Raw genomic sequence first — 13509 nt, forward strand, 5'->3', positions numbered from 1 at the left:
GAAAAGGGAGATGTAGCTGATTAACTAATCTCAAGAGATTACTGATTCATATCTTATCAACTCCCCAAGAAGTATCAGAGGAAATTGATCCTGGTACTATTTTGAACTCAAAACTGGGAACAAGGAAACTATACACATTATGACATTTAGTCTAATTCTCAAATATCTTACTACCTAATCTATTATTAAATACTAATGATATTAATGATTTCTTTGTTTAGGGAAATTTTACATTTTCTAAGTTACATAAGTTGCATAGTTATGGGTTGCCCTTTGGCAAGGTAAAGCACCCATTCAGCCACTCTGCCATGGACATGGTGAAGTCATGGGACTACAGCATGGTGGATAGTGAAGAGGTAGCAGAAGAGCTCAACTTAGCTATTGGTGCTTCTTTCATTGAAGCTGAGCAGAGGAATCCTAGAAGATCAAGAGTCAGGATCACCAAGCTCTATCAAGAGAGTAGCTGCAATGCATCTATAGAGGCAGTCCATGGTTGTGTAACCAACCAATGAAAGATTCACTATGACTCAAGCTCCCAATTCAAATTTATAATAATGGAATTAGATGCTGACAGAGAATCATAGGAATACGTGAAAGCAGTGTAACTGATCGACTGAAGTTACATAAAAACTTGTGACATTTTGAATTTCAAGCAGGACCATAATCTTAAATTTTTTTAATTTTCTCACATTGAAAATGTTGTTTATTATGTATGCTAAAAGAATGCAGAATCTCTAAAATCATCTATTCCAGCATATTTCGTTAGGTGGAAGATATAGAGAAAGCTTCTCTAGGTCAGAAGAATTGCAATAAATTGAAATTGCACAGTAACTGTACCTGAACCAGGCACAGTTACTGTGCTTGGTTCAAAACTCAAAGCCTTGAGTATATTTATATGGATAACAGATTTATTAAAGCTAATAATATTATAAATACTGTACTCATACTGTACTCAATAAACCCAGTTTTTAAAGATTTCTCAGTTTCTCAAAAAATAATAAAATAAAAATAAGATTTCATTGATCTTTGAATGAAAAAAAATTCTTATACTTTGTTTCATTTTCAAATAACAAAACTTTTTAACGAAGAATCTTTAACACTCTTGGTAACAACCAACATGATTCTTGATACAAACTTGATGTTTTAACGGGATCTAATTTAAAACCTTCCATCAAAATTTCGTGTTCATTTATGTTCCAAAAATAAGCTTAATGAGGAATGGGTTATTTTACTAAAATCTTCATTATTTTCAAAATCAATTGGAACAAAGGCAGAGTGTTTCAACAGAAATATGGTAATGAAAGTGTTAAATTTCTGATAAAGGTTTCTGCTGATGGTTTTGTAATAAAACTCCATTATTATTTGCAATTAGAACCATCATTATAGTTTTGGAGGCCAATGGAATGACAGAGAAATGGAGAAAATATCTTGCAGTATTTATTTTCAATCCCTAGTTACATTCTGAAGTTCAAATCCTGCAGGATCAACTTATACTTTTCAAAAGAATGAATGATTGAGTACTTGTCAAGGAAATATATTTATTCAACTATATCCTTCCCCTAAAATGTATGGCCTTGTGCTTATATTAGAGTCAATTATTTTCATAATTATAATTTGTAAAAAGCACTGGAATGGTATATACAGTTGAACACTGAACAAAATACCTCAGTTAAATCCATGAAATTCTGAATTAAAATTACACCAAGATTCAGTCTACATACCAGTTATAAACTGTGATTGATTCTGTCACTTGGTTCTCTTGTTAATTTGTGGTTTGGTGTCAATGAGAAATCATCATCAACATTATTTCAATTATTGTTTTATAGTTTACACATGTATATCTAAATCCCCACTGTCCTTTGTATATGTAAATCCTTATTGTTCTAAATGCCTTTTTCACTGCTGTAGCCAATAAAGGAATTATTATTATTATTATTATTATTATTATTATTATTTATAGTAGTATTAGTAGAAGTAGTGGTTGTAGTAGACAGTAATCTTGTGTATTGCAAACCATGGCCTAAAGATAGCACTTAAGAATTTGCCAACATTGCCTGGGACACAAGACTGTCAGATTCATGCATGATAAAATTGTGACTTTTATATTAAAAACAAACAAATAAATAAATAAAAACTGTAGATGTTCATAAAGAGAAAAAGAAAAAAAAAAACAAGGATTATCATATTTTCGCTCTATGCATGTCATCATCAAAAAAGAGAAATTTCAACAATTAAATTTTGAGAAATATTAACAAAATTAATTCCTATAACAAATTACAGACCATTAACTCCAGTGATTTTCATAATTGTTTGCTTGTTTGCCAGGTCTGTAATTGGTTTTGATTACTGCTTGCAAGATCATTAAAAAAAGTGTAAATTAATTTGATAATAAGTAAAAATAATAATAGTAAAACAAAAATGGTTCATTATTATTTATAGTCATGTGATCAAAAGTCAGAAATAGCTCTTGATTCTCAAAGATGTTACTGCTTTGTTTTCTTTCATTCTTTTTTGTTTTGTTCTGTTTTTTCACTTTGGCTGAGATGTATTAATTAATGTCAATAGAATCCAAATGAGTTCTACAAATGACTGTTTGTCATGGGAGAGGACAAGGTCATTTGTTAAACTTTAATAATAAAGATTGTGGTGAGGATGTTTGAGTCATTCCTTGTTTTATAAATCGACCAGTAGGCCAATGGGGATTGTACATGTACAGAGATTCCTGTCTAAATACAGGCATTTGGTAATTTGATATAATATAAACAATTTCTGACCAAAGATTAACAATTTCTTTCATTGATACTAGTCCATAAATTCATAGTTGATGACTATAGCCAATTAAATCAATTTCTATTCATGCATAGTAACTATTTATTGACCCCAGAAAGGTGGAAAGCAAAATGAATACTGAAAGAATTTGAATTAAGATTGCAGAAGTCAGTATTTATTTTAGTTAATACAGTTCTATATTTAAGAGATGAGGAATTATGTACATTATTTACATTTGACGGATATTTGTCCTCATCTTGTTTGTTGTTAAACCAACGTTTTGGCTGATATACCCTCCAGCCTTCATCAGGTGAATAATAATAATAATAATAATAATAATAATAATAATAATAATAATAATAATAATAACAATAACAACAACAACATCAAAATACCTTAGGAATTAGAACCCAGGTTCAAAATTTCCCCAAAACACCTGATGAAGGCTGGAGAGTATATCAGCCGAAACATTGTGTTAACAACAAACAAGATGAGGACAAATATCCATCAAATGTAGACAATGTAAATTTATTTTAGTGTTCTACTATTTTTGCCACTCCAATAACTGGTGGCCAACAAATAATATGCTTAAAAGATATTTAAAAATTTGAAATTAGATTTATTTAATTTTAATTTATCTTTATTAACCCTTCGTTAGCATATTTCTGCTAAAATATGATGCCTTTGTTTCAAACTGATTTTGAAAATAAGGAAGAATTTAGTAAAATATCTGTCATTATTAAGCTACTGTTTGGAACATAAATTAATACAGAATTTTGATAGGAAGTTTCAATTTAGATCATTTTGAAACAGGAAATTTATATCATAGAACCAAGGGTGGTCTCTGGTAGCTTGGCATCAAAAGGGTTAATAGTGATTTTTTTTTTGAAAAGACAGGAAGCTGTTTACCTTTTTAATTGGGGAGAAGGTACAGTTGATGGAATATATTAATGTTAGTTATTTTTCGGTCCTAAAGAAATGAAAGGTAAATCAATCCCAGAAAGATTTGAACTCAAAAAAAAGCGAGAAACTAAGTAATACATGACATTCAGCCAACTCACCAATCTTTATTATTATTTAAAATATATATTTTCATGTTTTATTTATTTGTTTTCATCTCTATTTGATATTTCTTGATTAGTCAGCAACACGTTAGTGTAACAAGTTAGAGTAACCAATACATTAACTTGGATCAAAGCAAATTTAAAAACCATTTCTCTCATTTGAGGTAGTTGTATTATCTTCCTTACTTGCTGGTTTATGCATGGTCCAAATGCAAGTTTGACCAACGCCGGCCATGCCTACCATGGAGTAACCTTTTGTTTCCAATTTATTCAGAACGGTTCTTGGAGGATCTGGGGTTCGGTATTCAATGCTGCAATTAAAAAAAAAACTTTCCATTTTCATTTCAATATTAACAATATTTAAGGCAGAATCATTACCACCCAGGCCAAAATGATTTTGTCTGTTCTTACATTCTGAGTTCAAATTCCGTAGAGGTTGACATCCTTTTGGGGATCGACAAAATTAGTACCAGTTGAGTACTGGGGTCAATGTAATCGACTAGCTCTTCCCCATAACTTGCTGATCTTGTGCTAAAATTTGAAACCAATATTAACATCTTGTCAGGGGAGAATATTATTGATTCTTATTTTAATGATCCCATATGAATGAAGGACAAAGTCAACCTAAACAAGATTTAAATTCAGAACTGAGAAGAATGAAAATGTATGAATGCATAGTATAGCTATGTACATCATTATTTATTAAATCATCCATTTATGATTAACAGCTGTTATTATATTATTGCACAGTTTAAGCACAAGACCTGTGAACCAAGCAACCAACACTTTAGAGGGTCAGTCACATTGATTCTTCACTAGGTTTTTAATCAACTTGATGCCATCAAAAGAAATATGAAATCATTATTTAAAAAAAATAATTATATAAAATTTAACTACTATAAAGTTATTATTTCAAAATCAATAAATCTAAACATAAAATTTCCAAATTTTTATATATTCTTTGATCTAGTGCTTTTATAACAAAGTACTTTTCCTTTGATAAAGTTACCAATTATGAATACAATGAATTACGTTTTTAATGCAAACTTCTCATGGTTCTGACACAATATTAATTTCAGTAAATGCATTTATAAATAACTGCAACATAAGATATTTGGGTGCTAAAGAAAAATGTATTGGCCCAATCTATGATTCACTGAAGTATAGACAGAAAAACTGACCAAACATATTTACAGATTTGATTCTTGAATGCTTAGAATCCATCTTCAAAAAAAGCTCAATGCCATTAGAAAGATCTTCAATGCAGTAATTAAACTAGAAAATATGGAAAAGTCTTCAGGTGGCTAATACAACACAGGGGGAACTATTTTGGACATAGTTTCTGGTAAGTTTGCCTTTTCACTTAATTTAGACAAAAATTGGCATGATGATTTCAAAACTACAGTTAATTTTCTTCTATCATGTCGAGTTTTTTTCTTCCTTAGCTTACTCTTTGAATAAGCACAATTGTATTGTTTGTCTGTAAGCAGTAGAACTGGTCAGCTCTTTTTATTATTCTATTGATAACACTGGGGAACATTTTTGAAACACATTTTAAATGATCTTGCTTTTTGCAATTAATCCTACCTAATTTGGTGGTGATGGGTTCAGAAATGCCTTCAGAAAATTTCTATCACATCAAGTTTTTGGTTAAAAAAGTATTTTGCCATTGAATGCAATACTGAAATAAGAAGCTGACACAAACCAAATAGCACTTTTTATAGTTTAACAAATATGTTACACAAAATGTTTAATTACACATCTTAGGGTAGATATTTCTGTCAAACTGGAGTTTCAGCTACTCAAAGAATGAACTTTGTCTTTGCTGCTTTATGTGAATAAACTGCATCATGATGGTCTCTTTGCTGTGACCTGCATTAGACAACATAATGTTGGTATTCCACTTGCTTTGATACTTAGTCTCCATGTTCTTGATGTCGTGGTTGAATCTTTCTCCTTGCTCATCGCTTATTGCCTTATGATTTTCAAGGAAGTAGTCCTGATGAAATGCACATTTATACTCATGTTGCAGCCCAGTGCTTGAAAACTGGTTAACAGGGTCTGCACAAGATCTTCATAATTTGATGGCTGCCTGTTTCCCAGGAAATCAGACACAACTGCAGCAAAAGCATTCTATGCTTCTTTTTCAATGCCAGACATGGTCTCCAAAAATAGTTCATCCTGCAACAGCCACTTAATATGTGGCCCATCAAACACATCAGTCTTAATTTCCTCACAAGACAAAACTGGAAACTTTCTGCTTAAGTATTTGAAGCAGTTACTGTCTCAGTGTTTCAACACATGTTTTGCACACCATGTGGGGTGTCCAGACTTTGTCTTGCCATCCAGTTTCATGCTAAAGTAAGGAATTAAGGTAAGCTTTCTTCACAAAATGTGTGATTTTGTTTCACTACCTAATCCACAAATAAGCAGAAGACCCAGGAAGACATGGAATAAGGTGGTGAAGCATGATCTTTGGATGTTGGGTCTCACGGAGGTGATGACAAATGATTGAGACCTTTGGTGATTTGCTGTGCTTGAGAAGACTTGTCAAGCCAAATGAAACTGTAGTCATGGACAGTGCCAGTGACACATAAAAGGCACCCATGCCAGTGACATGTAATAAGCACCTGTGCTGGTGACACATAAAAGGCACTTATGCTAGCGATACGTAAAAGGCATCCACTACACTCTCGGAGTGATTGGTTTTAAGAAAGGCATCCAGTTGTAGAAACCATGCCAAAATCAGGCTGGAGCTTGGTACAGCTCCCCGGCTTACCAGTTCTAGTCAAACCATCTAACCCATGCTAGTATGGAAAAAAGACATTAAATGATGATGATGATAATACTTTATCAAATAAAAATATGTTTTTAAATACATGCAATCATTAATATCCTCGAGTTCTGTTTTTTATTTGAGCAATAATTTCTGGGTAATAAATAAGGAGAGAAAAAAATGTCAGAATTTATGTCAATGTCAATCTACTGTATTCAATCACAGCCCCAAGAGAATTATATAAATAGGAACTGTAAATATATAGCTTACTGCCATATTTGTTTATTTACAACATAAAAAGAGGTGCAGTTAACAGGTTGTCAACTAAATGACTAACAAAATAATCTATTGGAAGCCTCTACATACTAGCTTGACTTATTAGAAATGACAACCAAATCACATCCTACTGTGGGAAGAACATACTGAATAATGAAGTCTTAGATAAACAGTCTAAAAAGATGGTTACAACTGAAATACTTTTGCCCATAGAAATGCTGGGTTCAACTAACCTGGGGCCATACAACAACAACAGATGAGAAGTCATCAGTTTGTATACAGCCATTCGATCTATTTAATCTTGGTTGATGCACTTAATATTCAAAGGTTCAATACTGATTTCTATCTTCTTGTAGGGCAGGAACAGTAATAGAAGACCACATGTCTGTTCACTCAATCTTGATTTATTAATAAAAATGAATTCTTAAAAGGTTCTCTAACAGCTAAAAAGGTTACAGAATTCACTAAAATCTTAAGATTGTGGATGGACTTTCATACTTCAATATCTAAACTTTCAAGTTAAATTTCTTTTACTAGACAATTTTCATTTCAACTGTAAACTTACAGTCTGATTGTAAGAAACACTCCTCATGGTTCTTAGAATATGATCGTGAAATATAGCTTCTTAAAATAAATATAAACTGATTACTTACTAGTTAGTGCCAAGCTCTTTGCATAGACTAGCTCCAAGATATTCCATCAACTCCACATCATTCCATTCGTCTCCAACCATTGTTGGTCCATTTTCCTGAAAGATATAAACTTAAAAGTCAGAAATATTTTGCACAGGACTGTTTCATAGCCTTAAATCAAGGAAAGTAAATTATCCTTCCAAAATAATTTGCATATATAGAGTGTCAGCTGAAAAGTTTGTAGGCTGGCCAAGGCACTCTCATGGAATGTCACCAAATGAGATTAATTTTCCAACATAGTCCCCTTTGTGGTCCACACACTTTTTCCATCAATGTTGCAGTCCTTGGATCCTGTTTCATCCTGTTGCTCAAACAAGCCATCAACAACAGATATTACATCATCATCACTGGGATACAGGTTCTCAACCAAATGTTTTTTCATTTTGGGGAAAAGTAGTCAGATGGGGCCAAATCAGGAGAATAGGGAGGGTGATTGAGTAGTTCAAAGTCACAGTCATGCACAGCAGCCATTGAAATCAAGGACTTGTGTACTGGAACATTGTACTTGTGAAACAAGACACTCCCTAGACACAAGAAAATTTGTTTTAATACATGAATTCACATAAAAATTCTTGCAAACAAGATACAAAAAAATGAAGTAAAAAGTATAATAATGACCTCACTAAAGTCATAATACATTTAACCTTTTAGCATTTAAGCCGGCCATAACTGATCCAATATTTCTACCTGCTTTATATTCAAACTGGTTTGATCTGGCTTCTCACACCTAGCCTAAAATGTAATTCTAAACATAAATGTTCACATCACTGAAATCTCAAAGCTATGAGATAAAGCATGATTAATTGAAAACAATGTGAATAAATAAACATTACATTTGATAGAGTAATCTGAATACTAAAGGGTTAATCTATGTTCAATGACATCATTATAAACTATATAATTTCATCAGTTACAACTCTCCTTAACCCTTGGAGATGGACAGGGCTGATCTATCAGCTGAAAAATTGAACGACAAAAAAAGATTGTATTAGTTCATTCAATTTCCTACAAAAATATATGTAGTTTTATATATGTAAAGCAAGTGCTTTATTTTTTATAATTAAAAAAAAAAAAATAAGTGTGTCCTTTGTAGGGCTTGTGAAACAGGCTCTGTCTTCTTGGCACTGAAACTCCAAATGAGACTCCATCTCCAAAGGGTTAAATTTCTCTTATACCTTTTGAAGGTATACTTTCATTTATATTTATTTTCCAAGCCTGTTTTATATTACTAGTAGCCATAGATACTGTCAGTTATACTTCAAAGCCTCTTAGTGAAAAAGTACTTAATTATAAGATCATAAAATTTAACTGATAAATGTAGCACTTTAATCTCCATTAAATCTAGAACTGAATTACTACTAGTCCTAAGTTTTTAGTAAAATAAATTACACCGTTAAAGTGTATAAATTACTTGAGAAATATTTGGTGAATGTTCTTGAGAAAAATCCTGAGATTTCACTTCAAAATATTCATGTCTTAAAGAAAAGAGCAAAAATGTATGTACAAAACAACTTCGGCAGTTATCATTTTCAAGTGCATTGGCAGTTTAAGTGAACGAAATTGGCTTCAATTTGCTGCCAAACACTGAAACCAACTCAAGATGCTTTGCTTCCCTCATAACTAATATTTAGCCTATAAAAGGCTTATCACCTAATCAAAACAATTTGAGAAAAATTAGACCTTGACAATCAAATTAAAACTATTGAGTAACTTATCCAGTTTGTAAATAAGAAACTAGTTCTTGTTCAGATCCAGTTCAGCAATGATCAAACAAACCTTTGATCTAAAACATTCCATTCCATGGCCATCCTGTCATTCTTCAGATAAGCTCTAATGTGCCTTTCCTTTTTTAAGACAGCGATTTGAAGGAGACTTGGCTGCTATTTCAGATTAAGCAACTACATAGAAACTTTCTAGAACTGAACATATGTCAGTCATAAAGAAATGTACATTATCAATGAGGCCAAAATAGCTGAATGACTATCAACATGTTACGGAATGTTGAAAGCTATACTGGTCTTGTACCATTTTTTAATATGAACACTGTAATCTAAAGTATTGCACCTATGTAGATCAAACAGTATTGAAGAAACATTATCAGTCAGGTGAACACTTTAGATATATTGATAGAAATAATAAGCAGATTCGATTAGTTATAACACAGATATGAGACCAAATTTTACTGCAGCCAGCTGTTTCTTTCCTAACTAAGGTTAATAACTATTTCTGTATTTTTGTTTAACAACCATTTGCAGTACTGCTTAATAGCTGTGTTATTAGCAGTGGGGAGAGTCACACATCTGTTTACTTTGCACTCTCTTAAATAAAAACTTCATGGTAAGAGCTTGTAAGTTGGACATGGTGCAGAGTGAGATAATGGAGGGAGGTTCTAAATAATGATTCTACTAAGAGATTCCCAAAAAAGGATGTCCTTAGTAGTTATTTAACCCACACAAAATTTAGCAGCCACATCCCTTTGAATAAATGCTTTGCTAAACCCAAATCTTAGGATTGTGTGTCTAGAATGCTGACTGAATGATGAAGTTCAACCCACACTGACATACAAGACATTCTATTGGTTAGTGTTGTTGCTACCAATGAAGATGATGAAGAGGAGGCGGAGCATAATTTGTGACAGGCATTCTTGAGACTCAATTATCTATTAAATTACATTGGGGTTGAACCATAATCAATGTGACTTATCCAAGGCATAGTTAGTTATAACTAATTGAAACTACTTATTTCTATCAACATAATGTGAAGTGCTCACCTGATTGATAATGGTCTTTCTATATTGTTTGACGTACACATTTACAATGCTTCAGATTACTAATCTTGCATCATTTTTTATTAAGATACTCATAATCAGAAATTGTACAAGATTAGTATAGCTTTCAAAATTTTAACATTTGTACCAAAGGAACAACTTATTGTATAAAATTATCTTCTGGGTAACTGGCAGGGTGGTAAGGAGAAGATATGTTTGAAAGAAAGAGAATCCTGCACTAAACTTGTGTCCATTGCAACCAATGTGTTTGCTTTGAAAGAAAAGTCAATGGAGTTAGAAAAATGGTAAAACAATACCTGAAAAGAAACAACCTCAACAACTAAACCCATCAAACTATAATTCAGTGAGAAACAGTGGTTGGGGAACTGAATTATAAAAAATGCATTCATGTTTCCTGTGCTTCTTATTTCCTGTATCTAGTGAAAGTTTGTGTGTAAGATTTGGGTAATGTGATTTAAATACTTTGCCAAATGCTTTAAGTAAACATGAAAAATACACTTCATATTGTCTCTCATAGGTGCAGACATGGCTGTGTAGTAAGAAGCTTGCTTCCCAGCCACATGGTTCCAGGTTCAGTCCCAATGTGTGGCACCTTGAGCAAGTGTCTTCTACTATAGACTTGAGCCAACCAAAGCCTTGTGAGTGGATCTGGTAAACAGAAACTGAAAGAAGCTGGTCATGTGTGTGTGTGTGTGTGTGTGTGTGTGTTTGTCCCCCACCACTGCTTGACAACTGGTGTTGGTGTGTTTATGTCCCCATAACTTAGCAGTTTGACAAAAGAGATCGATAGAATAAGTACCAGGCTTTAAAAAAAGTACTGGAGTTGATTCTTTCAGCTAAAAATTCCTCAAGGTGGAGCTCTGATATGGCTGCAGTCTAATGATTGAGACAAGTAAAAGATAGAAGATAAAATAAAGATAGTCATAAGGCCATTTGTTGACAAAATTCCTTATTAACATCAACTCCCTAGTCAGACTATTCACTCGTGGCATGTGCTTGATAGTACTATATGTAATGCTAGCACTTCAGATTTTTTTTAGACACATTTTAAATTATCAAAATCCTGTTTGGCATGTTTCATTTTGTAGACAGGCCAATCACGAAATATTGTTTCCTGAAGAATGACAATAACAATTTATAACAGTCTGTGCCAGATGGATGGATTAAACTGCTATAAATATGTCCAATAATACAGTTAATGTGGACATTTTGGAATAAGCTGTAGTATTGATGTAAGAAACACCATTACTTTTCAGTCAGTCAACAGAAATCATTTCATTTTGCTAAAGAATTCTTTGGCATTAGATCTACAAATGAGGATGTTACAGTTCTATATTTAAGAGATGAGGAATTATGTACATTATTTACATTTGACGGATATTTGTCCTCATCTTGTTTGTTGTCAACACAACGTATCAGCTGATATACCCTCCAGCCTTCATCAGGTGTCTTGGGGAAATTTCAAACCTGGGTTCTCATTCTTATGGTATTTTTCAATGTAATTATTATTATTATTATTATTCAGGTCACAGCCTGGAATTGAACTTGGAATCTTGGGGTTAGTAGCCCACGCTCTGAACCACTACGGGCATATGGCATAATGGTTAAAAGTGCGGGCTACTAACCCCAAGATTCTGAGTTCAATTTCAGGCTGTGACCTGAATAATAATAATAATAATAATAATAATAATTACATCGAAAATACCTTAGGAATGAGAACCTGGGTTTGAAATTTCCCCAAGACACCTGATGAAGGCTGGAGGGTATATCAGCCAAAACATTGTGTTAACAACAAACAAGATGAGGACAAATATCCATCAAATGTAAATAATGTAAATAAAATGAGGATGTGTTTTGAAAGTTATACTTGTCTTATCCATTAGAGCAAAACGATTCTTGTTTTCATTATGAAATATATAATTTATTTTGTAAGACATCATATGTGGCACATGTGTCATTTAGAAGTCTTTTGAGTGAAAGCTAACTTTCTTTTGTTTCAGAAGCTATAGAAAAGTGACAATTTTTGTTGTTATTACGACCATAACACTTGAAATTAATGTGAAGGGTCTATAATCTTGGTAATGAGTCAGCCAATCAGATTGCTAGAAGCCTCCACCCCAATGCCAACAGCAATCATGATGTGCAGATATATGCTATCCAGAATATTCAGTATTTGATTAGCAATATGATCATGGGTATCCTATCTTTATTGTAAGCATACAAATCTAAAATTTAAGAGTAAACAAAATGTAGTCTTAATTATAGGCCGTAAAATTTTCAGTTCTTCTCTGCACTGAATTATGCACTACTGTCTTGTTTCTTACTACATATAGTAGTTGAATGAAATGCTGGTACTACCAACCTAATGTAAACAGTAATGGTCTAGCATTGTAGTTAATGAATGTAAAACATGAGTAGTAATTAGTAAACTAATAAATGAATAAAATTAAGTAACATAGAGAGATAAGGGTAACTATTTATTTATCCCAAACACAAATGTGATTATTTCCTGTCATGATCACAGACATTTATCAGTAAGTAATCAGCCCTGTTAATTACAGATGTTGAGGAGTTGAGAGTTATGGCATCCATGCCTTTCCTTTAGGATTATTGGAAGAATAAATGACATAGTTGCAACCAATAATTGAACCTGAGTTTGCCTAGCCTTGGTTCGCCTAGTACCTGCCCACCTCAGCTAAGCACTTGCAAAGAAATATGAGGATTTCAAACATCGGTACATAGCCACAAGTTTTGAGGGAAGCAACACTTGATTATATCCATCAGCAGTACTAAACTGATACTTATTTTATTGACTATTTTATTGTAGGAAGGTAGATAAAACACAAACCCCTTCAGGTAGATGGCCCTGCTCAGTATGTAGAAAAGGAGTAGGTAGTAACTCTATAAGATGTACCCGGTGCAAGCTATGGACACATAAGAGGTGCAGCAACATCAAAGGCAGGTTAACTAGCAAGTTAGTTTTTGTTTGTGGCAGATGTTCAGGTGCAATAAAGACTGCAAACAAACAGGAAACAACTTCTATCTCATTCCAGGGTGAAAAACTAGAGGTAGTCGATAGCTTCCGCTATCTGGGCGACCAAGTTAGTAGTGGGGGTGGGTGCGCTGAAAGTGTAGCTGCTAGAA

The 13509-nt window shown here is 32.9% G+C and overlaps 1 protein-coding gene across 1 annotated transcript in view; it reads right to left on the reverse strand.

Annotated features, from left to right (window-relative positions):
• Positions 1–13509, reverse strand: part of LOC106870591 (GTP cyclohydrolase 1 feedback regulatory protein) — a 39855-nt gene that overhangs the window by 12911 nt on the left and 13435 nt on the right. Inside the window, exons 2-3 of the mRNA XM_014916720.2 lie at positions 7539–7633; positions 4020–4144 (exon numbers count right to left, since the gene is read on the reverse strand). Coding sequence (XP_014772206.1) covers positions 4020–4144; positions 7539–7633 — 220 coding nt within the window. The remainder of the gene's footprint in view (positions 1–4019; positions 4145–7538; positions 7634–13509) is intronic.

The sequence above is a fragment of the Octopus bimaculoides genome, chromosome 11 (genome assembly GCF_001194135.2).
Source record: "Octopus bimaculoides isolate UCB-OBI-ISO-001 chromosome 11, ASM119413v2, whole genome shotgun sequence".
Classification (NCBI taxonomy): domain Eukaryota; kingdom Metazoa; phylum Mollusca; class Cephalopoda; order Octopoda; family Octopodidae; genus Octopus; species Octopus bimaculoides.